This window comes from Megalobrama amblycephala, linkage group LG4 (assembly GCF_018812025.1).
Source record: "Megalobrama amblycephala isolate DHTTF-2021 linkage group LG4, ASM1881202v1, whole genome shotgun sequence".
Lineage (NCBI taxonomy): Eukaryota > Metazoa > Chordata > Actinopteri > Cypriniformes > Xenocyprididae > Megalobrama > Megalobrama amblycephala.
In genome coordinates this window covers 10,753,297-10,781,263 of record NC_063047.1, presented here as the reverse complement: position 1 = coordinate 10,781,263, position 27,967 = coordinate 10,753,297, and the positions used below count along the sequence as shown (strand labels likewise).

General features: G+C 37.2%; 1 protein-coding gene across 6 annotated transcripts; it reads left to right on the top strand.

Moving 5' to 3' along the window:
- The first annotated feature begins 356 nt into the window (after nucleotides 1-356).
- On the top strand, nucleotides 357-27,584 carry map7d2a (MAP7 domain containing 2a). 6 transcript variants are annotated; one of them, XR_007184519.1, is made up of 19 exons: nucleotides 357-742; nucleotides 2,497-2,607; nucleotides 3,580-3,687; nucleotides 3,831-3,908; nucleotides 4,447-4,610; nucleotides 8,075-8,174; nucleotides 9,330-9,425; nucleotides 12,794-12,919; nucleotides 13,256-13,368; nucleotides 17,315-17,430; nucleotides 17,566-17,948; nucleotides 18,339-18,489; nucleotides 18,890-19,061; nucleotides 19,665-19,769; nucleotides 21,493-21,543; nucleotides 21,809-21,863; nucleotides 22,703-23,636; nucleotides 24,125-24,384; nucleotides 26,329-27,584. XR_007184519.1 is itself a non-coding variant. In XM_048187432.1 (19 exons), exons 1-18 carry the CDS (start codon nucleotides 712-714, stop codon nucleotides 24,381-24,383), a joined length of 3,081 nt encoding a protein of 1,026 aa, XP_048043389.1. In that variant the 5' UTR covers nucleotides 358-711; the 3' UTR covers nucleotide 24,384; nucleotides 26,329-27,584. The 6 variants fall into 6 exon arrangements, 5 of the variants coding, with proteins under 5 accessions (XP_048043389.1, XP_048043388.1, XP_048043390.1 ...); XM_048187432.1 differs by having other exon boundaries at nucleotides 358-742; nucleotides 3,580-3,678; nucleotides 22,703-23,573; XM_048187431.1 differs by having other exon boundaries at nucleotides 358-742; nucleotides 22,703-23,573.
- The last annotated feature ends 383 nt before the right edge of the window (nucleotides 27,585-27,967 follow it).

Genomic DNA, 27,967 nt, shown 5'->3' with positions numbered 1-27,967 from the left:
GTCATTGGCCTCACTGAGCCATCGGATTTCATCAAAAAAATCTTAATTTGTGTTCCGAAGATCTTACGGGTGTGGAACGACCTGCGGGTGAGTATTTAATGACACAATTTGCATTTTTGCGTGAATTAACACTTTAAGACGCAGACAACAGCGCGTGAATTTATGACTGGATTGTAATATATACACACACAACTGAATTTTGATTTAACTATTTATTTATTTATTTATTTATTTATTTATTTATTTTTATTAATCGAATAGGTATACTAAAAAAAAAATAATTTGGAAAGTTTTAGTTGTGAACGTGGCCAGACGTTTCTCGTTCTCTGCCTCGCTTCGCTTCGCTGTGGATGACGTCACTCCGTGTTTCAGCACTACTGCGCTGTCCAGCCGCTCTAACCACACTCTCCTCAACCGCTACTCGGGCGCGAGCGTTCTCTTCACGGGACTGGTAAGAATACTCCTGCCTGCCGCGCGAGACAAACTTCCCCTCAAACGATTCATCACTGCAATCCTAACAATCTGTGATAGCGCCACAGAGCGCGTTCTGCTGAGATTGTGGAAAGCGGATCGGTTCCCGGTACCGCAGCCGCAGTCCAGGAAGGAGCTGGCTATGCTGTTTCTCTTTGCTTGATTTTTTTGGGAGGTAGAGTTTTGCTGCGACGCCGTCCGTGACATTGCGGTTGGGAGAGCCGCCGGTGGACCACGAAGATGGCGGAGAACGCTGTCAGTACAACGACAGGTGAGCGACTTCCTGAAAGGTAACATTGTGTCAATAATTCAGAAAGCGTACCTGCGGTGTTTTGTTAGCGTGGCACTGGTTGAGTAGGACAATGACTTGCTTACATACTCATCTATGTTTACGCTTATCTATCATGCACAAGCTCACAGTGGGGCGACGAAGAACAATGACTGACGTGCCCAGTTGAATAATTTCTTCTCAAAATGCTGCTGTCTGATCTGGCAGACAAAAACCGCTAAAGCTTCTGATCTGTTATGCGTTTACAGCCTAACGGGCCTTGCTCCACTTCGAAATCCTTCTCATTTAGCCCTATTACCTTTTACTTTTTCAGGTTTTTTTTTGTTTCATACCATTGCCGGTGCAGGTCTTTATTGTTTGTTTGTCACCATCAGATGGGGCAAGTTCATTATTTTTGTACTGCGTTGCATTTTCATGGCACGATATCCTCTCGAAAGTTGACGGGGCGAACATCGTCCAACACTGTAAAGTAAAAACTCTGATGAGATTAGAGCCGTTAAGACTAAACCACATCCATTTACCAAATTAATTTAATGGAAAATCGATGAAGAAGGCTACATCCGGCTCAGGAGCTCGCTTCAGTAGCTGTGAGTGACTGCGTGTGATATAAGCAGCATCTGCAGAACTGCCTCCGTCCTATTATTGCATGTTACTCTCGTGTCCAAACCAAATCTGAATAGTGCACTCAGTGACATAATTATGCCTTAAAACACAATTTATCTTAAACCTAATGGGATAGTTCAGCCAAATATGAAAATTCTGTCATAATTTACTCACCTTCAAGTTGTTCCAAACCTGTATGAATTTCTTTCTTCTGCTGAACACCAAAGAAGATATTTTGAAGAAGGTCGGTAACCAAACAGTTGATGGGCTCCATTGATTTCCATAGTATTTATTTTTTTCCATATTATGGAAGTCAGTGGGGTCCATCAACTGTTAGTAAGTATTTGTATTTGTAGTGCTGTGTTGCTTTATTCATGAAACTGTATGACATTGAGCTCACACGTTCTCAGTCAGCTTTATGTGCGCTTCTTATAGCAGAACTTGTGTGCGTATCAGGAATATAGATTTGGAAGCAATGAGAAAGAGAGCAGACAACGGACACCATCATGAGTGAGCGATTAATTTAAAAGATCCGTCATGCAGAGGAAGGAAAGAGGGTCGGAAATTGAACATAACTGAACTAAAAAGACACGATGCATTTTTCAGTGCTGTCAACAAGAAAATAGAAAATGAAGTAGAACATTTAAGAACCATCTAGTTTATTTTTAGAGCCCACTGTACTAAACTGCCTAATATATTGTTTGTTAGTGGATTGTTTATTTTTATGTGTTCTCATGGGTGCAAATCTTTGTGGATAAATGATATAATGTCTGACTCTGTTAAGTGTATGTGTCTGTGAAATGACTGATTACGTTTGCATTTAGAGTTTGGGAATATAGATCAAGCAGAACTAACTAGGCCACAGTTTTAGATTTATAATCTAGTCCAGAATGAATCAATGGTCTCTTCTTTGTCCTAGACTCAGAACAGAAACAAACTCTGTTTAGCCTGCCTCAATTTGTTCAATGATAATTCTGTAATGCTCTGTCTTGTCTTTTTATATACTTAAATGTGTGTGTCTTTATTACTCAAGTACAATATCTCTATGTTTAACAAGTCCAGCTATCAAGGTATCTCAACACTGAAGCTTGCCATTTTTTACCACGGTTGATGTGTTCTCTCTTTCACTGCAGTTACTAAAGTCATGACATCACCTTTAACTCCAGAAAAGAAACCCCAAAGCAATGGCCATTCCTCACCAACTTACCAGAAAACCAACCAAGGCAGCCCTTCTATGAAACAGAGTAAGACCCTGGGAGGAGACACTTTGTCCAGTAACATTAAAAGTGAAATGTTTCTTTTCTGTTGTTGTTGTTGTTGTGATAAATCAATTAATGTGCAGCGACTTTAAGTTTAAGTAAGCCAAACTACCAGTTTGTTAAAAAAAAATTAAATTAAATAAAAAAAAATAGCAGACAGGTGGCAGATATGTTTGGAAAACCAATTTAGAAATAGTCGATATTTTTACATTTCTCTGTTGCTATTGGTGCTGAAGTTATATTATATTATATTATATTATATTATATTATATTATATTATATTATATTATATTATATTATATTATATTATATTATATTATATTATTTTGGGACAGATGTCATATTGTTGAAAAGTGGTTGATGGCAGAATTAAAGGTGCCATCGAACGTTTTTTTACAAGATGTAATATAAGTCTAAGTCTTTTTTTAATTGATTTTTTTAACTGCCTATTTTGAGGCATAATTAGAAATGCTAACGAAACATTTAGAAAGACAATTTACAAATATCACTAAAAATATCATGTTATCATGGATCATGTCAGTTATTATTGCTCCATATGCCATTTTTTGCTATTGTTCTTGCTTGCTTACCTAGTCTGATGATTCAGCTGTGCACAGATACAGACGTTAATACTGGCTGCCCTTGTGTAATGCCTCGATCATGGGCTGGCATATGCAAATATTGGGGCGTACATATTAATGATCCCGACTGTTACGTAACAGTCAGTGTTATGTTGAGATTCGCCTGTTCTTCGGAGGTCTTTTAAACAAATGAGATTTATATAAGAAGGAGGAAACAATGGTGTTTGAAACTCAATGTATGTCATTTCCATGTACTGAACTCTTGTTATTCAACTATGCCGAGGTAAATTCAATTTTCAATTCGATGGCACCTTTAACAATGGCTACTATGATTGAACTTTCACTAACACAGTTTTCATCTTCATCCTGTTTAAAGCTGATGCACTGGCCCCACCCACTGTTACAGAAAAGAAAACTCAGACCAATGGGCACGCTTCACCTTCACGCCATCCGGCTAATACCAACGCACATGCAGGTAAACAATGTAAGTCCCCTCTTTTCTGTTGATGTTGAGTGGACATCTTCCAACTCATCTGATTGTTTGTTTAAAAGCAGAGTAAAACCTGTCTGAAGAGACGAAGTGTCTATTTTCCTTTGTTTTTATGTTTCCCTGTCACTCTGTCAAAGATATGGAGGGCTATTTGAAGACAGATGATAGGATGAGGCTTGCCAAAGAGAGACGTGAGGAGAGGGAGAAGAGTTTGGGTAAGTGTGTCTGTTCACGTCTCTGTATGTGTGGGTGCAGTGACTCACAGGGCGATTTCAACCTTGGAGGGGCCTTAATGGAAGTTTTTAATCTATGCATGTGGCCAACACTATATATTAATAGTGATGGTGTATTAATTTGTATTTTTTTTCTTTAACGCTTGACGTAGTGCAATGCAAATGTCTTGAGATAAAATTTAAAACAATTAAAAAAAACCCTTTTGAAGCCAATTGTAAAGCTGTGTGTAAAAAAGGGCACCAGCATTTGTTTTATTTAAGGAAACTATTGATAAAACCTATATTTTATCATGCTTTTATTGAACCATTTCTGTTTTCTTCTCTAGTGTTTGGTTAGATTAGATTTGTCCCATTTATTGCATGTTTACATAGACCAACAATTGAAAATATGACAAATTTACACAAGAATGTTTCCTGTGAGAGATCAATCCCCAAATTGCCATCAATCATGATGAACTCTGGGTTTTTTTCTGTTTTTTCATAACAAGCCAAAATGAAGTCAATAATTTCTCTTTCTCAGCTGCACGGGAGCAAGCTATAAAGGAGAAGGAGAGGCGAGCACAGCTGCAGTATGAGAAGACGGTGGAAGAGCGATGGAAGCGGCTGGAGGAGCAGAGACAAAAGGAGGAACTTCGCAGGGCAGCCGTGGAGGAGAAGAGAAGACAGCAGCTAGAAGAGGAGAAGGTCAGAGATCTATAATCAAATTCACCTGTCCTAGGGCTCAATGAGTCACTGGATTCACAGATACAGGTTTTCTTTTCATTTGAGAAGGACACAAGATGATTGTGCTGTTCTTCCCTTGACCTTTCAAATGCAATTTTCTCATACGGCAGCGATATGCCAGATGTCAGGACACAATTAGATATTCATTCATTCCAGTTATTAATTTCAAACATCCCTTGTGATTAATCTCCAATAGCTGTAGGATTTTTTGGCCTGTATTGTGATTAAATTCATATGGTGCAATACAAAACCATCTGAATTTAAGAAGAAGAAAAAAAGAATCACGATTTTTTATGTTGTGTGAAATGACATTTTCAGCAAATGTCCTGTATCTATGGCAATGAATTCCTGCCTCGCCATGTAATATCACCCACCCACAGGGCAGACACTATTCTTACACACTCATTTATCTGGTATGAGCCTCTGAGTGTTTACTGGGTGTCGTGGCTTGTGATACTTCTCCAATCAGAGGGATTTGGCCAGATCAGATCAGTCTTTATTTTAATCCTCGTCTCTCTCTGGGCTGTGGATTCATTATTCTTCTCAAACACAGCCTTCATCTGCCACACTGTCAGCTTTCACAACTATGTTCATTTTGGAAAGACTGATCCTGAAAAGGAGTGGGCAAAGAAAGAAAAAGGAACAAGGTGGCATGCGGGGGAGGTGATGCTGGTCTCAACAAATGTTGCTGGAACCATTTTCATAGATGCAAAGCAAACACAAATGGAAGCGTAAATGAAATGGCTGAAACTTGCTTTCTGAATTTGCTTCCATGTGAATATCTGAGTATATGACTTGCTGATCATGTGGTGCTTATTAGTGCCATTTCTTTGGGTGGGAATGAGTTATAATGCTAATCACGGCAAGCTGAAATCTTAGTAAAGAACTTTTTGAAGGAAATTTGAAAGTTAAGGTTATTGTTAGTATCTGAGGTGATGTCCATTCTAAAATTTCAAACGTTTCAGTTTTTTAAAAATGTTTTTGAAAAATCTTTTATTCTCACCAAGTCTGCACTTGCTTGATCCAAAATACAGTAAAAACAGTAATTTTGTATTTTAATACATTTTAAAATGTATCTTAGTCCTGTGATGTCAAAGCTAGATTTTCAGCAACCATTACTCCAGTCTTCAGTGTCACAACATGATCCTACAGAAATCATACTAATATGCTTATTTAATACGAAACATTTATTCATTGTTGAAAACAGTTGTACTGCCTAATATTTTCACATTTTTAATGATTCTATGCTTAACAGAACGTTCAATAAAACAGCATTTATTTGAAATAGAGATCTTTTATAACATTATAAATGTCTTTAGTGTTACTTTTGGATCAATTTAATGCATCCTTACAAAATAAAAACATCTTACTAACCCCAGACCTTTAAATAGTGGTGCATACAGTCAAACCAAAATTTATTCAGACACCTTGGACATTTCGTTCATTATGTCAGTTTATTCACAATAGTTTAAAAAAATGTAATAAAATATGACAAGATGTCAGAATAAAAAAAAAATCTTAACCCTTGTGCAGTCTTCGGGGTCTTTTTGACCCGCAAATGATGTTTGCTCAAATTAAAAAAAAAGTTATCTTTGTCCAAATGGCATGAGACTTTGTACGGTGGTTAACACTTTTAAGATCTACAAATAAAAAATAAAAAATTGGAGTGATATCTTGTTTTTATGTTAGTGTAAAAAAACTTTACATTCGTGGTCTTCGGGGTCTCTGGAGACCCCGGGCAACAAAATGTAATTTTGTAAAAATATAATATATTTTTTAAAAACCAATGTAATTTTACTCTGTGTATTAATGTTTTTTCTCAAAATTTGTGCAGTTTTTGGAGGATTCGTGATATCTTTTAAATGTATATAAATAAATTACAAAATATTTTTTGAAATAAGTTTTTATGCATGAACAGCTTTTTATGTAAAATTCACTTTATAAAAGGCCCAGATTTCTAACTTTCATTCATGTGGATAACATGGATAATTCGACATGGTTTAGTGTAAGATTTTTGCCCATCTTTTGAAAAATGCAGTTTTAAAAGTAAAAAAAACTATCATTTTTATCAGTAGATGGCTGTAAAGCTCCACTATTTGCTATGTGCTATTTGAATGACTGAAAGACATGTTTTCACAAGTTTTTTTTTCAGTTGGATTCATATCTAAATGAAATCACAATTATAACAATAAAAATTACTTTGTCAAAGTTTAGCATTTTTTGTGCAGGGCAAAATCAGTTTTTCAATAATAATTTTATAATAAAAATAATGAAATAATAAAATAAATAATTTTTATTTTTGTGTGCGTGAGCATGTTTATTTTGTATTGGGGATGTTTTTTTGCATTTTTGGAAGTGTGCCACTTCATTTCTGTCTGTGTGTTGTGCGCTGTTTCTGATTTTGAGAATGGATTTTGTCCAGTTTCTAAGCAGGGTCTCTGTGGGTTACATTATTGATGATATTATTGAAAAACTGTTTTTTTTTTTTCAGTACAAAAAATGCTAAACTTTCACAAAAAGTAATTTTTATTGTTATAATTGTGATTTCATAACATTTAGATATGAATCCAACTGAAAAAAACTTGTGAAAAGACATCTTTCAGTCATTCAAATAGCACATAGCAAATAGTGGAGCTCTGCAGCCATCTACTGGTAAAAATGTTAGTTTTTTTACTTTTATAACTGCATTTTCCAAAAGATGGGCAAAAATCTTACACTAAACAATGTCAAATTATCCATGTTATCCACATGAATGAAAGTTAGAAATCTGGGCCTTTTATAAAGTGAATTTTACATAAAAAGCTGCTTTTGCATAAAAACCTATTTAAAAAAATATTTTTTAATTTATTTATATAAATTTAAAAGAGATCACAAATCCTCCAAATACTGCACAAATGTTGAGTAAAAACTTTAATAAACAGAGTAAAATTACATTGGTTTTTAAAAAATATATTATATTGTTACAAAATTGCATTTTGTTGCCGTGGTCTCCAGAGACCCCGAAGACCACGAGTGCAGTCCCTTAAACGAAGACCGCACAAGGGTTAATTATGTCAGATAAAACTTAAGCAAAACATGGTCAGGTCAAAGTGTGGTTACAAATTTTCATCAATTTTACTGGTAGTCCACTGTATGAAGAATTTTTGGGTATAATAGGTCACAGTTTACTTTATTTTGCTGTCCTCACTTACATAAATGAACTATAGTGTCCTGCACCCACTAGTAAAAATATATCAAAAATGTCTGAAAAGTCTTTGGTTTGACTGTATGTGCACTCATATGGAATTACGCGTAGTGCAGATGAAGATCATTCATCTATCATTGCATATATCTACACACAGAGTGGTTGTGATAATATTGTCGGTGTAAGTATCCATTGGTGAAGTGAGTGTCTGGTGTTTCCTGTGCTGTAACGGCACTCACAGGAGCGTCTGGAGGCTCTGATGAGGAGATCACTTGAGCGCAGTCTTCAGCTAGAGAACAGGAATAAACGCTGGGTATGGGGTCCCAACGGCACCGCTCAAGGTGAGTGTAATGCACACACATCACATTGGATGAAGAAAAAGAGAGACTGGGAGGAGGGGAGAGAGTAGTGATGAAAAGGGAATAGAAGAAAGGCACTACTGCGATAAAATGTTCCATGAAGTGGTGGATTGAGACCACATTTTTCTAAATTCAATACATTTATTATTAAAATTTTCATTCTCATTTCATGTCATGAATGTTTTTTATTTATTTTTTACATAGTAGCCAATAAATACAAGATTATTGGCTTTAAATGCTTTTAAAAAAAAAATAAAATAAACATATATGTCTAAATTCCTGATCATTTTTTGAGGTGACATTTTTCAGTTTTTATTTTAATTTTCCACAGAGCAGTGTATGATAAGAAAAACAGCTGTTGTTAAGCTGTTGTTCAGCTACAGTGCAGTGTCCTTGCATTTGTATGATTTCCATCTGGGCTTTAGGACACAGTGTTACTAGAGCTCAGGTTTCATAATTCAGCTCATCAGAGAGGAAAGACAGGCAGGCATGAGTGAATCAGCACTTTCTGTGCGCTGCGCCCCGTCCTATTGGCTTGATTTAGATACACGCTCATTAATTGGTTAAGAAATTGGTTATTGATTTGAGGCCTCAGATTTAATCATTTAAAAAGCTAGGGAAGTTCAGAAGGAAAAGCGTGTGTCTGTATAATATTTCTTAAGTCATTGTAGATTGTAAAATTGATTTCAAAAAAAGTAAAAATGTATTTTTTTAATTTTATTTAAGTTACGTTTATTCATTTAGCATGTGCTTTTATACACGGTGATATTTGAACAATTCATCTTAAGACATAGTCATGCTAATTGCTGTTGTTTTTCCCCAGACATAAAGTGCGAATGCTTATTGATGATTTCAGGACTTGATCATAACAGTGTGTTCTGATTTTATAGATGATTGCAGTGTGTGTGTATGTGAAGGATGTAGGTTTTGAGTTTGAGTGTCTGAAGTCAGATCATCCCTGCTCATGTCTGGATGCTATGCTTGGAGAGCGCCAGAGGATGTGGTGAAAGTGTTTAGGTGTGTGTGCTTAGGTACACACACACACCACCCAAAAACACACACTTCACCTAAGTGTGCCCAGTCTATCCATAACGCTCTGCTGTTTCTGCTGTGCTCTGCCATGACCCCATCGCCCAGGTGACTGGGAGAATGCCCCGCCTCCTCTCTCTGCTGCCTCCGCCCTCTCCCATGACCTCGCTGCCCCTTCTCCTGCTGCCATCGAATCAGGCAACGGTATGAACCCTAGCTGGCCTTTTCTCATCACCTTCTGCCTCCTGTCCCCTCAGAATGACACCATTCTTCTAGTTTTTGGTTTCCATCCCAAAACTCTAAACCAGCCTGCTCTCCTTCCCTGGTTCCTGCTTGAAACACTTATGGGGGCTAAATGGGGTAAATGCTTGCATAATATCCATATTGTCCCAGTTGCATTTAGGTCTCAGACTAGAGACTGTCCATAAATGCTATGTAAAATTAGCTGTCTTGAAATTTTCAGTTTTTAGATCAAGAGCCAGCAAGATAAGGGGATGACAAGAGGAGGCTGCTTTCAAGTATGATAATGTCCAGGGGTGCACATAGCTTTTTTGGTCTGGTTCTCAAGGGAGCACCTGGAAATGTTGCTTAGTACTCACACTTTACGCGACACACTTATCCTAAAAGCTGTCCTCATCACTTTCCTCCTGACTGCTGTCCTCACTATCTTCTTTTCTCTCGAACATGGTGAACATTCTCTTGATGATAATGATTTTTTTTTTCTTTCTTACATTAATGACACACAACAGCAATAATATTAGGCTGCTGTCAAGCACGGACCGAATAACTGACACATCCGGTTTCTTTCTCAACTGTTCACTTATGACATAACCAAGAAAATACTTGTCGAGACAGGTATTTTGGCATAATTTTGTGTGTATGTGTCCGTTCAAGCGCAAGTAAATGCAAAAAAGGAATTAATTTGGTGTCTGACTGTCTCTCTCTCTCTCTCTGCGTGTGCGTGTTTCGGGGGTGTGAGGCTGTGCACACAGATAACGGCTTGCGAGTCCCGATTTTCGCCTCTTCTTTCGCTTTTAAAATCCTTTGAATGTGTTAATTGGCAAGACAAAACACGTCTAAATGATAAACCTTCACTCTATGATGGGTTAATTTTGCAGTTGTTAATCCGCGAATCACATGCGTGCCAAACCGTTGGACCTTATCCGTACGGATCATGGATTAACTGCGATCTGTTACACACCTAATAATTAAAGAACACACTTATCATCATGATTGCTATCTTACCAGAGATGGAGAAAAATCCTACTCCAGTAAGTAAACGTGTCCCTGTGAACCAATCCTCAAAAATGTTGGTACTCAAGCGCTTCACTCCATGTTTTCTGGTGCGCATCGTTTATTTTTACCACGCATGCGCACCTGCGTACCACTTATGTGCACCCCTGATAATGTCCAAGATTTTGGTTTTGCTGAGCAATTTACATGCTGCTATACCTAATCTGAATGTACAGTGCCTTGTAAACATATTCAGGCCTATAGCACGTTCTCTCAATCACTGAATTACAAATCTTTCATTTAAATTCAAATTTATGTGATTTTCTTTAATTTTTTACCAATGAAAGCCAAAATTAGTAGGCAAATGCTAATACTTTTTTTAAGCAAGCTGACTTATGATTTTCTCCTGCCGGGTTATAAAAAAAAAAAAATCCCATTACATTAAAGGAGGGATATGAGCCATATCTTAGCACCACTCAAAAAAATATTTGGGCGAATTGCATATAAAATTTCCATCCATTTGGACATAACATAAACAAACATAAACAAACAAAATAATCTGTCAGTCATATAGAAATGAAACAGGTAATATTTTGCACTGAAAAAAATTGTTTAATATTAACTATTGGCATCTAGTTGGTTTTATTTAAATAATCATGTTTTCAAAATTAATTTATTTAAATTGCTTAAAATCAACATTAATCTGTTTATTCAGTTTAAAAGTATGAATGTGGATAAAATATCACAAGATAAGGAACAAGGCAAGCAATATTTAATTATAGTTCAAATATATGAGATTGAAATAAATATAATTTATTGATGATAAATATATAAACTGGTTATCATGTATTTAAAACACATTCAGTTTTTTTAAAGAGTCAGAAATTGTATTGCAATTCAAATGCATAAATCTTGTAATTTAGGCCTAAATAGCAAGTGTATCACACTTGGGGATGGGTTCTTTTGACTTGGGTACAAAACCACAGTCCCAAAGTCCCTTTAGGACAAGTCATTTCACTTGGCGGCCATCTTTGAAACGCCTCTCGAGCATTCAAGTGCAGCTCCTATCTCTTTGAATGGGGAAACATCAAATTCTCCAAATTCTCCTGTTTGCCCAGCTTTTGATTAAATTTCATATTTGAAATCACCAATGAAATCTGACAACTGTCTCATAAATTTTCTTTCTAAACGCTCGAATCATGACAAAAAACCCTGTATTTTTCAGGCGAGATCAAACTCATGCGCAGTTAGAAACCACCAGAACACTCTAGGAATTGCATAGCAACATACTAGCAACCACATAGCAACACCCTGGCAACCACCTAGAAAATCATAGCATCAAGACAGGATGTTTTGCACAGGCCAGAACCACTTGCAAAATAATAATAATAATAATAATAATAATAATAATAATAAATGAATAAAAAAAGACAGAAAAAGAAAACAGTTACACTTAGTCTAAAAACACTTAACAACAGAAAACAACAGAAAACACTTAGTCTATCTGATAATCTGTGGCACTATTTCAGTATGATGGTAAGGAATATTGGAATAAAAAACAAAAAGCAGAGAATGGGAGAATTGTTGAATTGTGAGTCTGAATTCTTTAGCACAGCACTGTCTATTCATTGTGCACTTGCTCTGTAGCTCAGTACTTGGTTGGTGAAAGTCAAAGCAAATCTGAATGTCTGTGTGCTGCTGTGTCTTCTTGTGAGTTTTGTATGATTGTGAGTGTACATTTTTTACTAACAACTTCATTCGTGTGAACCAGTACTTCAATTACAGCTATAGTTATTTCAGTGTTGAAGTGTTACGTGTGCATGTTTGTCTGTACATGGGTAGTTTTTCTTTCTATTTTGGATCTCGGCTGACTCATTTGAGAAGGCATGGTCACATGAACACAAATACACACAGACACACACATACATGGACATCCGTGCATATATTGGCATCTTTCAGAACACCTAATTGCCCTACATCATCATGTTTTCTGTATTCTTAATTTATAATTATAATTTTATATATAATTTTTTTTATATATATGTATACCTTAAAACAGTAGTTCACATGAAAATAGATTTTCTGTCATTATTTGCTCAAACCCAAACCCATTGACAATGGCAATCTCAAAACCTGTGGAGCTATATGCTTCTGTCCCTCTAAAATAAAGTCAAACTTTTTTATGCATGCTAAAAAAGAGGCTTTGAACACACTTCTCCAAATACATCCCTCCATCTGTCCATTCACATTAATGTTATGTCTGTCCCATCCCATCCAGCCAATTCATCCCTTCCTTTTTTCCTTCATTTTCTCCATCCCTCCATCCCTCCCTCTGTTAGCCCATCATGGTCATCTGAACTCTATGGACAAACTAAAAGTGAATCGCCTCCTCACACACACGCACTCCTCACTGGCTCGCTGTAACAGTCCTGCAGAGCTGCATCTGTCCTGTCTGCGCTGCAAAGGTAACACACACTCAAGCGCGCACACACACACACTCCTCACTGGCTCGCTGTCACCATGCTGCAGAGCTGCATCTGTCCTGCCTGCGCTGCAAAGGTAACACACGCACACTCCGCAACACGTGTATTATGTTATAAGCTTGGAGCTGAATTACATCTGTGTTCATTTGTGTCACTGAATATGTTTTTGTTTGTTTTGTTTCAGATAACCAAAGAGTGTGTATGTGTGTACATGTGGCTTACTAAGTGTTTAATGTTAGTTTATGGTGTGTAGCTAAAAATTGTAATACTGATAGATCTATTCTGACTTAGAAATGCTCCTATGTCTCTCCCATTCAGTGCCCCCCAGTCCTCACAGGTCACCGTATCGAGGGTCACCGAGCCGCCGCAGAAACAATCCTGTGCCAGTAGAAGAATCCAGTGGAGCTGTCAGTGCCCCCAGCACCCCTAAGGTCAGTAGTTTTTAGATAGTCATACTGTCATACAGACATGCAAATACAAGCAAACAATCACTTTTACCCTTCTAAGGTATACATTATCTTCATTATCACTATAATTATCACTATTTTTAATGTTAATTTAAAATAAGAAGCTTTTTTAATTTGATTTTTAACGCTTTAATGACAATTTGAAAAAACGGGGGAAAATTAGAGAAATGTCTGAAGTACGTGTATCAAATGCAGTGATGGGAATTACGGCGTCATGATTATATTCACTGCTATATTTGCTTCTTATTTATTAAATCCAGGCAATTGGTTGATGAAACATTGATAAAAAATTAAGATACAATTTTTACAAAATGAAATTCACTTTAAAGAAAGGCTTTCTACAAAACAAAACTTAATGAAGTGGTCAAAATCATGTCTGACCACTCTATGTCTTCTGATATATTGCGCATCTTATGCTGTATCCTATCTTACTCATGCTGTTCACTTTTCATAATCAAATAGATTAATTTAAAACATAACATAGGCCTATTTAAACATAAATATGAAACTACGTTTTCTTTAATGGCTACCAACACATAGTACAGTACAGAGAAATTTCATGTCGTGAGCAAGAGTGGATCATGAGTCACGAGTCGGATCAAGCATCATTTATTTTTAGACTTATATTTAATATTGGGGGCATTCAAGTTATATGACATTTACATTTTTTTTTAAAAGTAACACAAAAGTTACTTTCCCTGGTAATTAGTTACTTTTATGACGATGTAACTCAGTTACTAAGTTACTATTTGTGAGAAGTAACTAGTAACTATAACTAATTACTTTTTTAAAGTAACGTGCCCAACATTGATCAAACGCATCAATGACATTGGCCTGCGACAGCCTGTGATGACACTCTAGTACAACCATAAGTATAAAAGGGCATCTAGAGTACACGTCTTCAGCTTTTTTTGTCTTCAGGAGACTGTTTGTTTTGAAGCGTATAAGGCGATTTACAATTGTGTCCTTGGACAAGCGTTTCAGAAAGTGTGCCCCGTGTCCGCGTTATCTGACGCCGGAGGATAGACACGACCTGTGCATTTTTTGTTTTGGTGAGGATCATGCCCATTCTGTTTTGAGGGGGCAGAACACAGACTGCGAGAGCTTTCCGTGATAAAGCTCCGATCGCCTCTGTCCCTTTTCTTGAGGGAATTAGGACAGGCATCTGCATCCCTTGGTTCGGGATCTACTGCAGTTGAGGCACAGGATTTCGAGCGAGGTATGTCTCCTGACGTGAGCGATCTGCTGGATGCAGATGTTCTCTCACTTGAATCATCTGATTCAGCAAATAGCTCTCTTCTGGCTTCGAGCCAGAAAAAGCAGGATGTGGCTGTCGAGGGTGAAGATATGTTAATGGAGCATCGTCTCAGCTTGCCTGCCCCACATACAGTGACCTGGCCTGCGCGTTTGAGAGATTAGATCTTTCTTTGAAGCGTGATAAGCCGCAGATCACTTGCGGTAGATTAGACAGGTATTTCTTGGCTGGCCATAACCACCCAGTTCCAGCGAGTCTTCTGTTTCTGCCAGACTGCTGAGGTGGAGAGGTCCTGGAAGAAACCATATTCTGCTCACAGTCATCAAATATGATTGTGAACTATCTTTTAATGGGGGAAACATTGATGTTGAAGGTGGCTGCGGGTCAGGCTGGTGGGTCTCTGTACACAATGGCAGTGTTGCAGGCCTAAGTGTGCTAGCCCTCCTTGGGCCACTGTGATAAGCTGTTCTTGAGGTTAAACATAGTTTGGCCTCCTCTCATTTTTGAGAGTCCCTCTGCTGATGCCTCCACTCACCTGAGCTCTAGCTAGACAGTAACACCAAGTGTTTCAGACCTTTGTGAAGCTGCCTTGGTAGACTGTCTGTGAGGTTGAGTATGGTTGGCCTCCTCTCGCTATAGAGAGTCGCTCTGCTGTGGCCTCCGCTCACCTGAGCCCTGTTTTGACAGTGACATCAAGTGTGTCAGCTCTCTGTGAGCTCCAACTAGACAGTGACATCAATTGTTTGGCCTTCTCTTCTATGGTTGTCCTCCTCTCGTTTTACAGAGTCATCTTGCTGAGGTTGCTTCATTTAGGCAGTGACATCAAGTGTTCAGCCCTCTGTGAGGCTGCCTTGATAAACTGTCTTTGAGGTTGAGTATTGTTGGCCTCCTCTCACTACAGAAAGTCATTCTGCTAAGGCCTCTGCTCACCTGAGCTCCAGCTAGACAGTAACACCAAGTGTTTCAGACCTTTGTGAAGCTGCCTTGGTAGACTGTCTATGAGGTTGAGTATGGTTGGCCTCCTCTCGCTATAGAGAGTCGCTCTGCTGTGGCCTCCGCTCACCTGAGCCCTGTTTTGACAGTGAAATCAAGTGTGTCAGTTTTCTGTGAGCTCCAACTAGACAGTGACATCAAGTGTTTGGCCTTCTCTTGTATGGTTGGCCTCCTCTCGTTTTAGAGAGTCATTCTGCTGAGGTCGCTTCATTTAGGCAGTGACATCAAGTGTTCAGCCCTCTGTGAGGCTGCCTTGGTAAACTGTCTTTGAGGTTGAGTATGGTTGGCCTCCTCTTTATTTATTTATTTTATTTGAAAAGGGACCATGTACAATTTTTAACATTAATGTTTCCATTTCATGCATTGCACCGAATTTAGCCGAAGCAAATTTTCATCCGCAGTCACCCGTCAGGTCTTTCTAGCTCAGAGAGTCTCCTGAGCTCCAGTTAAACTGTGCCATCAAGTGTTTGGCCCTCTGTTAGGCCACCTTGTTAGACTGTCTGTGAGGTTCAGTATGGTTGGCCTCCTCTTGTTTTAGAGAGTTATTCTGCTGAGGCCTCTGCTTAACGAAGAACCCGTCTTGGGCCCCATTACTAATATTCAGCCCAGAGATGCTGAATTCGAGTAAGGCAGGTTTGAGCATTTCTTGAACAGTTCCCCTGGGTTTTTTTAGGGGTTGAACCAAATCCTCCTAGTGACAGGCAAAGGAACTTATGTTTCTTTTTGCCAGTATTCCCTTAAAGGTAATGTCTGTCAGGAAGGCTGGCATTACCAGACCTTTGAGCTCTGTCTTTGGGACGGGCACTGGACACCCACCCCGGTAAGGAGGAATTAATGCCAGGTTCTTCCTCGCATGGGGCACGGAGCTTAGGCTGTGGCGTTAGAGAATAGAGTCACTGACAGTTCTGTGTTTGACCTGAGTGAGGGATTGGTCTCTGGCATCTAAGTCCATTGAGCATTTCTTTTTGCTTGTCTTAGCCATTTAGGCAGTTATTCCCTCAGCATGGCTTAGTGGGTACTCGATCCCCAAAGTTACTTTGGATGCAGTGCGAGTTCCCATCTCGTTTGATACACATACTTCAGACATGGTCATGCCAGAGGCATTCCCCAAAGTGTCTTTGGACTCAGTGTCTCGTTCCCCTTCTCAAGAAACCATGGTTAATTTGCACCACAGGAATTAATTACATTTAAAATATTTAATTACATTCAAAATATATTAAAATAGAAAACAATTATTTTAAATTGTAGTAATATTTCATAATATTAATGGTTTTCACTGTATTTTGGATCAAATAAATGCAGCCTTGGTAAGCATGAGAGACTTCTCTCAAAAACATTAAGAAATATTACTAATGTATGTCAAATAAAGTTGATCTTTGAATAAAAACACAAAATTAATTTATAATTTTTTTTTAAAAAAAGTACAAAGATCTGAGTGTAAAAGACGTGCAGAAATATAAGGTTGACATCTGGAAAAACTTCTGGAAATCAGATGTCAAGTGACTTAAAACAGCACATTATTAGTTTCTTTAAAAAACTTGCCCTTTTGATTTCAGCAATGGAATTCTTTTTTGATAAAGCAACAAAGTGAATGAAACTAGTATGTTTCCATTTGGCAGCAGTGTGCCATAAGTTGTTATGTGTTATTTGTGTTTGTTGCAGAAGGAGAGATTGCGTAGAGAGAGGAGAACTGGCTCTCCGGCCACAGGCTCACCAGTGAGACGAGCGAAATCTCCTGCTGATGTTACCCGCCGCTCTGCCTCACCTGCCACACCCAAGTAACATACACTTATCTATATATATTATATACTGTATAAATAAGATGCTGACAAAGTAATCTCCAATTAATTATTTATTCAGTAATGTGCTGAGCTATAAGTATCTGAATCAGCTGTTTGTTTGTATGGTTGAAGGTTATTACCTAAGAATCGTACTCAGTCACCATGTGCAGTGCGGCAGTATCCACCCTCCCCTATGAAACACAGACCCGCCACACCAGTTAGTGACAACAACAAGAAGACACAAGACAAAAAAGCAGAGGATGTCAAAAGTCAGGATCCTAAGGAGGGGCCTAACAATGAAAGTTTGGATAAGGCACCAAAAATGGAGACACCTGTTTCCGGCACACCACCTCCAGAAAGAAGAACAATAAAGATAGAAAATCACACTAATGGGGCAAAGGAGAAGAAAAGTGTAGTTTTGGAAAGCCAACAAAAAAAGAATGACAAGATGGAGACCCCTGAGAAAAACCATCCCAAATCAAACTGTAATGATTTGACTTCAAACAAGTGTGCAGGTGGGTCTGAATTATCAAAAAATAGTCATTAATTATTGCATGATCATGTAATATATAAACACTATGTTGAATTTTCAGGGGAAAATAATTATATCATGAATATATCATTGCTGTGATATAAGATTTTGGTCATCCTGTATACCACACATGGTCTCATTAGTATAAAAGAATTACAAAAGTATTTAATTGTTTGGCCTTTGAGACTAAAGGGATCCTGTATTGTGGTCCCTGAGCTTTCCAAAGTTGAGTATTATACTAATATACTAGTGTCTCGCTTGTTTAAACTTATTTTAACTGCAATGACATTTATAATTTGTAGTTATGCTCTTCTCATTCACAGTAGCTTCAAATTGTGAAAATAGTTTTACTCTTGCTTTCGCTCTCTGACAGATCCTTCACCTGTGAACTCTCCTGGAAAGGTGGTTACTGGAATGACAGATGCTGAGGAGGCGTCTCGTCTGCTTGCAGAACGCAGGCGTCTGGCCAGAGTGCTGAAGGAACAGGAGGAGAAACAACGCAGGGAACTGGAGGAGCAGGAAAAGTGTGTGTCTGTGTGACTGATGCTGTATTTCTCTGAACTAGTGTACAATTTGTTCAGTGCTTGTTGAATGTGACTCAGACATTTATAATGAGTATGTGTTGGATAACAGTGTTAGCAAATGTTTTTGAATCTTGCAATAGAAATTTGTAGGGTTTTTGTACGTGTTTTTCAATTCAATGCACTTCAAAAACCAGAAAAAGTACCAAAGGTGCTGTACAATTATAAGAAACTGAAAGATATCTTATAAAAACATAAAAGAGAATTAAAATTACATAAAAAAAGAATAATCTTTGAATGTCGCTTGAATACAGTACAAGAGTGATGTTTTTGTGGTGCAAGATAAAAGGCGCTAGAGTGACATTTCCATATGAGACTGTGTTGGTCTGTGTGTGATTTACAGACTAAAGAGTGAGCAACTTAAGAAGAGGCAGCTGGAGGAAAGAGCTCGACAGGAAGAGAAGAATCGTCAAGCAGAGGAGGAGAAATGTAGACAAGAGCAGCAACAGAAGAAGAGAGAGCAGGAGGAAAAAAAAAAGAAAGAGAGGGAGCTCCAGGCCCAGATGGAGAAAGAGGTCAGAAGATTTAGAGTGAAATTATTCTTTTCAGTCACTAGACCAAAAAGCATTAGCTTGCAGTTAGATTCCAAACTTCTGAAGAATGAAAAATCCTGTTTGCAATTGCATTTTCAAAATCAAAAACAAACTTCTGATAATAAGTCTTTGTACACAGGTCCTAAACAAAACCAACTCTGAATTTCTTTCCTCTCTGCATTCTTTTTTACTCCACTCTTCTGAAGAATAATCTATTTCTCTACATCAGTGGTTCTCAAACCTGTTCTGGCAGACCCCCAGCCCTGCACACATTTTATATGTCTCCCTATATCTGACACAACCATTTCAAGTCTTGCAGTCTCTACTAATGAGCTCAGGAGTTGAATTAGGTAAGATAGCAGAACAGGTTTGAGAACCACTGGTCTACATTATTATTGAAGGAATCAAATAATAAGACCAATTATCTATCTATCTATCTATCTATCTATCTATCTATCTATCTATCTATCTATCTATCTATCTATCTATCTATCTATCTGTCTGTCTGTCTGTCTGTCTGTATGCCTGTGTCTGTCTGTCTGTCTGTCGACTCCTAATCTTTTCAGTTGTATCTGTGTTTAATAGAAAGAAGAGGCCGAGATACGTGCTCAGAAGGACGCTGAGCGTCAGCGGCAGGAGAGAGAGCATTTCAAACAGCAGGAGGAACAGGAGAGACAACAGCGAAAAAAGGTAGTACAGCCAGCAGCAAGCCACAGTAAGCAAATTTGCAAAGATCAGCTGTATACTACACAATCTAGTAAAAGAGCAGAAGCAGTGCATGAAAAGATTACACCATGTAGATATAAACTGTAAACACCAAACCTCACTGACCACTTCATTCTAGTCAGTGATTTCACCAAGTACAACATGTTCCTGGATCAACAACTTTGTTGATCCTGGAACAACATTCCAATCAACCAATCAGATTTTAAGGATAAGTTTACATTTTATGTCAAGTTTAGGCTTACAACCAGTGTTAGTTGCTTCTTTATCAGTGTTATTCACCTATCATTTCCCTCTGATTTTAGGGATAAGTTATGGGTAGGGTTAGGTTTAGGGGTAGGACAATTTTTGGACAGGAACTTTGTTCCAGGATCAACAAAATATGTTGATCCAGGAACATGTCTTGCTTGGCAAAATCATGTGGACCCATTGTGGTCATCAGTTTATAAGGGCTGGGCTTAAAGTTATATATACAGTACAGTCCAAAAGTTTGGAACCACTAAGATTTTTAATGTTTTTAAAAGAAGTTTCGTCTGCTCACCAAGGCTACATTTATTTAATTAAAAATACAGTAAAAAACAGTAATATTGTGAAATATTATTACAATTTAAAATAACTGTGTACTATTTAAATATATTTGACAAAGTAATTTATTCCTGTGATGCAAAGCTGAATTTTCAGCATTGTTACTCCAGTCTTCAGTGTCACATGATCCTTCAGAAATCATTCTAATATGCTGATTTGCTGCTCAATAAACATTTATGATTATTTTCAATGTTGAAAACAGTTGTATACTTTTTTTTCAGGATTCCTTGATGAATAGAAAGTTCAAAAGAACAGCATTTATCTGAAATACAAAGCTTCTGTAGCATTATACACTACCGTTCAAAAGTTTGGGTTCAGTAAGAATTTTTATTTTTATTTTTTTGAAAAGAAATTAAAGAAATGAATACTTTTATTCAGCAAGGATGCATTAAATCAATCAAAAGTGGCAGTAAAGACATTTATAATGTTACAAAAGATTAGATTTCAGATAAACACTGTTCTTTTGAACTTTCTATTCATCAAATAATCCTGAAAAAAAATATTGTACACAAATATTTTGTACAATTGTACACATTAAATGTTTCTTGAGCAGCAGATCAGCATATTAGAATGATTTCTGAAGGATCATGTGACACTGAAGACTGGAGTAACGATGCTGAAAATTCAGCTTTGCCATCACAGGAATAAATTACTTTGTGAAATATATTAAAATAGAAAACAGTTATTTTAAATTGTAATAATATTTCACAATATTACTGTTTTTACTGTATTTTTAATTAAATAAATGTAGCCTTGGTGAGCAGACGAAACTTCTTTTAAAAACATTAAAAATCTTAGTGGTTCCAAACTTTTGGACTGTACTGTATATACATGGGAAAAATATATGATAGTGCTTTCAGTTAAATCAATTTAACACTCCTTACACAATTTAACATAAACCTTACATTTCACATGGTAAAGAAGCAGGAAAAAATAAACACATTTCAGTTGCCATCCAAATGCCATCATATTTAGTAATAACCTCTTAAAATATAAAAGTTAGTCCATCCACTCTTACTTGTTGTATTTTGCAATAGGAGTTAACATTAAAAAGTGTGCATAGGCAAATACTGTGATTGATATGTTCTTTAATTGTTCTCTGCAGAGAATTGAGGAAATAATGAAGAGAACCAGAAAGAGTGATTCAGAGATGAAGGTATCTGTGAAAAACAGTCCATCCATCAATTTTAAATTTATAACTGTTTAGCATCACAACTAAGCTGAATACAGTATATTTACTCTACTGTAGAGCAGTAATGTGTGACTTCTAATCATTTAGGTAAAGCATTGTATAGCTACCTACATGGATTACCATCCATGTGGATGTGAAATGAATAGCCCTTTTTTGTCAAGTAGAGAAAGTAGAGCGGAAATGATTGCTCTGAAAGTCAAAGTAACAGAATGACCTAATATTCACACAGAGAGAGGATAGCCCAGAGCCCCTATCTCCTGTTTCCCACCCTGTCTCTCCTCCAGGTAAGACTCAACCCTGCTCTCTCTCACACTCACACTCACTCACCAACATTTTTAAAACCTATGCTAATAACTACATTTTAAATTATCATAAAAAGTGGGTGTTGTTTCTATGTGGCTATCCATAGAAACATATTACTCATGCATGTAGGTTTCCTTATTTTGTGAAAGCAGACTGTTCTCCCTCTAGCGGCAAATGCGTATAAACCTCTAATGTGTCAGACAGGCCTGCTGGTATTTTTCCATCACTGCAGTATTTACAGCAATGTCAGGAGAGGGCAGCAGGGGATCATATTCTCTATCATAGATTGTGTTCAAGGTGATCTATTCAAAGACTGCACAGACTAAATTTAGTCTGCTCTGTTTTACATTGCAGGCGTGTGTGTGTGTGTGTGTGTGTGTGTGTGTGTGTGTGTGTGTGTGTTTGACTTTGGTTAAAGTTTTAAAGATTTTTTTTTGCATTAAATTATTCAAGTGTCAGTAAACATTTTTAAATTGTTACATTTTTTTTTTTTTTTTATTAAATGCTGTTCATTTGAAATTTCTATTAAAGAATCCAGAAAAATATTATATCCACAAACATATTAAGCAGTGCAACTGTTTTCAGCTGTGATAATAATAATAATAATTAAAAAAATTGTTTCTTTAGCACCAAATCAGCATATTAGAATGATTTCTAAAGGATCATGTGACACTGAAGACTGGAGTAATGATGCTGACAATTCAGCTTTGCCATCACAGAAATAAATATTCTAAAGTATAAAATATAAAACAAGCATATGAAAGTGTAATATTATTTATTTTATTATTATAACAGTCTCCAACACCTCTTTTCTTCTCAGGTGGTAACCATTTGACCTCAAGTGCTGAGGTCAAATCTCAGGCCAACATCATGCAGACAACCACTGTGCATGGCCAAACTTACAAACAGGAGAGGAGTGAAGGGAAGAGACCAGAGAACGGCTGTATGAATAAACAGATGAAGTCATCTCCTCACATACCTGCAAAAAATCCCTCCTTGAACAGTCAAGTGAACATGAACCATTCTGCAGTGAAAACAGAAGAGAAAGGAAAGGTAAGTGAAGAGAATGCCAAGACTATTAGACAAGAGAGTGAACAGGTGAAGACTCCAAGTTTACAAGTGAAAGAAGAGGTAAAGCGAGAAGACACATCAACAGCAAAGGTGCAGGTAACCCCGCTGAAGAGCTCGCTTGAAAACACAGTAGCAAATATTACGAGTGTTGTGACTACAGAAAGCAAACCCAAAGTTTCCACCCAAGTGAAAGTCCCTGCAAATATGCCCACTCGCAGCTTACAGGAAAACAACCTGACCGATGGAAAAAGCCAAACTATCACTCAGGTGGCCAAACAGGAGGTCAGTAACCAAGTGAAAACACCTGTAACTGTGCAAATGAATGGACAGGCCACAGCTCAGGGACCCAAGAAGGATATCACTGTGAAGAAATCAGACATCCCTGATGCCAATAGACAGGGGACCTCAACGGTAACTGTCCCACAAGCAAACACTCTCACTCAGACTGGTGGTCATATGATAACACAATCAAAGGTGGGGGCAAAAGACCACCAACCCTCTTCCTTGACCCCATTGCCTGAGTCAAAACCACCTCTGCCTCTTATACATCTGGACACTTTGGAAGGGAAGAGTGGAGCGACAGAGGACTCTGCAGATGAAGTGCAGTACATGGAGGTTAGGTGAGTTTGACACAATGACTGTGTCAACATACCCTGTACACTGGACTGCCCTACACCGACCAGGTAGGAACTGCATCACAGTAAAACAAAGGTTAAAAAAATTAGAAAGAAACGAATAATGTATGTCCACTTTATGATTTTTATTTACTTACACTAATACAGAATCTGCAGCAGCCTAGTAAACCAAAACAACAAGCAAATGTAAATAAAACAGACAAGCATAAGAATGAAGGAGATGCATATTACACAATACATTATTTATGTTAAATCCTTTATTTATATTAATGTATATTTATATATTAAAAAAAAAACATATTCAGTCTATTTTGAAAAAAAAAAATATATCGTTCAAATTTATTTATTCATGATATGTGAGCACTTTTTTTTCTTTGGTATGCATTTATTTGTTCCTGCTTTTTTATATGCAGCTGACATTATTCTAAATAGACATGAACACATAAGCAACATTTGGGGGTAGGAAGCACATCAAATTTACTGGGAACATTGTTGTCTAATACTTTTTCTTTTGTGTTTATTTTGTGTATTCTCAGCCCTGTCTCGAAGGAAGAATTAATCTCCATCCCAGAATTTTCCCCAGTGCACTCTCCCCAGCAGAACGGAATGAGTAACATGCGTGCTCTAGAGGACCTGTTGGATCTGACGGGGCAAGTAGCTTATCCAAGACTCTCTCCTGCTGCCAGCCTGGGCGACTGCAACAAGAATCTAATCGAAGGGGTCTGTAGCCCTGGATCTGACTCTAAACTCATCCCTACCAACCCTCCAGCCTCTGATAAACACCATGTACAATAAGGTACAAAATCGGTTGAAATAATTGTGTAATCATGTATGCAAATAGACTGTAAGCAAGAACGAATATTCACTACCGTTCAAAAGTTTGGGGTCGGTACAATTTTTTAATGTTTATTTTGTATTAAGGGTTTTATGAAGTGTAATATAATATTATACATTTATATACTTGTTTTCTATTTTAATATATTTTAAAATGTAATTTATTCCTGTGATGGACAGCTGAATTTTGTTTTCAGTGTCACATGAACCTTCAGAAATCAGTTCACACTGCGAGCCTTATTGCTCAATTCCGATTTATTACTCCGATCCGATTGTTTTGTATAGCTGTTCACATTGTTATTTTAAATGCGGCCAGATCAGATTCCAGTGTGAACAGATCATGGTCCTGGACTGACCAGCATGAGCAAAAAAAGACGTCATGCAGCACGCTGTCATACGGAAGTAAAAATGGAAGACATTAAAGTAAAGGATTACGAGTTTATTTATAGTGTGATGTGCCACAGAGGCCAGGGAATTTAAAGGTCCCGTTCTTCGTGATCCCATGTTTCAAACTTTAGTTAGTGTGTAATGTTGTTGTTAGAGTATAAATAAAATCTGTAAAATTTTAAAGCTCAAAGTTCAATGCCAAGCAAGATATTTTATTTAACAGAAGTCGCCTACATCGAACGGCCAGTTTGGACTACATCCCTCTACTTCCTTCTTTAATGACGTCACTAAAACAGTTTTTTGACTAACCTCCGCCCACAGGAATACGCAAGAGTTGCGTTTGAAGAGTGTGTTCGTCGAAACGCTGTTATTTGTCTCGCAGTCCAATCACCGGGTCTGATTCCGGCTCAAATTGATAGGGTCAAATTAAAGACATGTTTACAATAACACTGAGCGCGTGCATCTCCACGTTATGGTAAGAGGCGTGACCTTTCAGGAGCGCTAAACTGCTGTCGAATCACAACACAGGAACCGCTGGCACAATCAGAACTCGTTATGTATTTCTGAAGGAGGGACTTCATAGAACAAGGAAGTCATCAGCCCGTTTTTATGACAGTGGAAACAGCGGTATACAGATAAGTAAATTATGTGAAAAATACTGTGTTTTTTTACACGCGAAACATGAACACATGTTATATTGCACACTATAAACACAATCAAAGCTTCAAAAAAAACACGAAAAACGGGACCTTTAAGCACAGGCAATGCGAAAGACAAAGAGGAGGATGCGAAAAAAGAGAGCAGATTTTAAACATTTATGATACGAGCGCTCATATTTTGTTGTCACTATAATACTTATGGCACATCACTGTTCTTCCACTGACTACCTTTCGCAACTGTTTTGATAATGTCAGGTATGTAAAACCTTTGAAGTGACTCATATGAGCGCAGAATTATGACGAATGTTGATCTAGAGTGACGTAAAATTCACATGAATTCCGATATGACTGTTTAGACTAAGGTCGCATTGCAAAACATCTGATCTGTATCAGATTTAGTACTACATATGGAAGTGGTACAAATCGGAATTGAAACGATTCCATGTGGTTTGTGCTGTTCACACTGTCTGAGAAAAACAGATCTGAGTCACATGTGAGCAAAAACAATCGGATTTGGGCCACATTTACCTGCAGTCTGAATGTAGCCTAATATGCTGATTTGGTGCTCAAGAATTTTTTTTAAAATCAGTTTTAAGAACAATTGCTGCTTAATATTTTTATGGAAACCTTGATGTTTTTTTTCAGGATTTTTTGATGAATAGAAAGTAAAAAAAAAAAAAAAAAAAAGAACAGCATTTATTTGATATTATAAAAGTATTTACTGTCACTTTTGATCAATGTAATGTTTTGCTGACCTAAAACATAAATAAATCTCTTATGATTAACAGACTGGCCAGTTCCAATATATTCATATAGATACGCCATCATAAACATGATCTATATTTCTGCTCATTTTACAGGTAACATGACAGACTGCATTGATGCAACTGACTGCAATGAGATAATTGCTCATCTCTTTCAACAGAAAAGGAAAATATGGAAATGAAGATACAAAGAAGGGATATACTGCTGGGCATGAGTGCGAAATGTGTGTTTAGTTTCAGTGTTGTCCTCATTAAAAATGATGTCTTTCTGCCTTTAATATTTACAGCACAAAAACCAAGTGTGAAGCTCTGGTTCAGTATTACGGACAGAATTGAACTCGTGTTCACTAGATATGCGTGTTGTGTGTATGTTTATATGCAAAAATGGATGGCCAAAATTGCTGGTAAGAGGGTTTGGACATAATACTTTTAAGGTAACTTGGTATCTCAGGCCAGAGTTCAACATTTTCCAATAACATTGCCATCACTGGATAGAGACAGAACACTGATTGGTTACTTTTACATTTTAGGAAGCGTAAATGTATAAAGTAATAAATAGTGTGTAATATTAACTCTCTGTAGTTAGAAATACATGATAAAATGTTTCTTTGTCAGCTGACTCTTTCTCATTGGTAACAGTATTATTATGAACTGTTTTGTTGAGTAATTGCTGTGTATTTTAAGCTCAACTAACATCTCCTGCATTGCATCACACAACCTGCATTGTATTGAACCCCCAGTTTGCTATTAAATGCTTGTAACGCAAGACATTAGTACTTTAGAGAAATATGACCATCGACAAATGCAGCATGTATATGATAAAAAAAAAAAATTAAAGGCAGTAAGCCAATTTTAAAGCCCTAGTTTACCAGTAATGAACTCAATATTAGTGTCATATTCTTCCTCCGGTGTCATCACTGTGTTTAACAATGTAGTTTCAGTCTCAGAAGTTCTTTTATAAAACCAGTTATATTGGAGTCCTGACTTTATTCCTTGACATCGAAAGAAAGAAAGTGTTGTGGTCCAAACCAAAAACCTATTGGTGTGCTTCAAGCCTAAACACTTCATGGACTATGGGTGTTTCAGGTATACATGTCTGGAGTGGGTGGGTATGAGAGTTAACGGCTTTGTTGTTTAATTGTTCTATATAGTGTGGATGAACAAAAAAAAGCTTACTTGAAAAACTGTATAATTAGCCTGCAGGGAACTTCTAAACTTCTCCAAGTGTCTCCGCTTCAATCTCTAAATACAGTACAGCAGTGAAGTTGTGATTACTGTAGATGATGTGCATGGTGGCATGAGCATCAAGCCATAATTATATGCCTAGAAACCAATAAACTGTCTTTACCAAATCACGTGTCTCCTAAGATGTGGGTTTTTTTTTTTTTTTTGGGTGGGGGGTGTCTTTGAATTTTTTTCTAGCATTTATAGCTTTTAACCCAAAGAAAGAGTATTTATTAAAGAAAATAGAAATAATCAAATAAAATAGTGTAAGACCACTTTGATGGTCATACTTTTTATTTACACACACCAATACATCTGCAGCAGTTTATGCCTTATCTGTGTTACTGTATGTAATGTAGTGCAGCTAGAACAGCCTTCTTCAAGTATTTTGATTATGTAGGGTCTCTCAATTTACTGGGTGTTAAAATACAACTGCACACTATTGATCTTTGTTGAACTTATCAAAACATTTTTATACTGTATAATCTCTTTAATGTACACTAAGCATCTG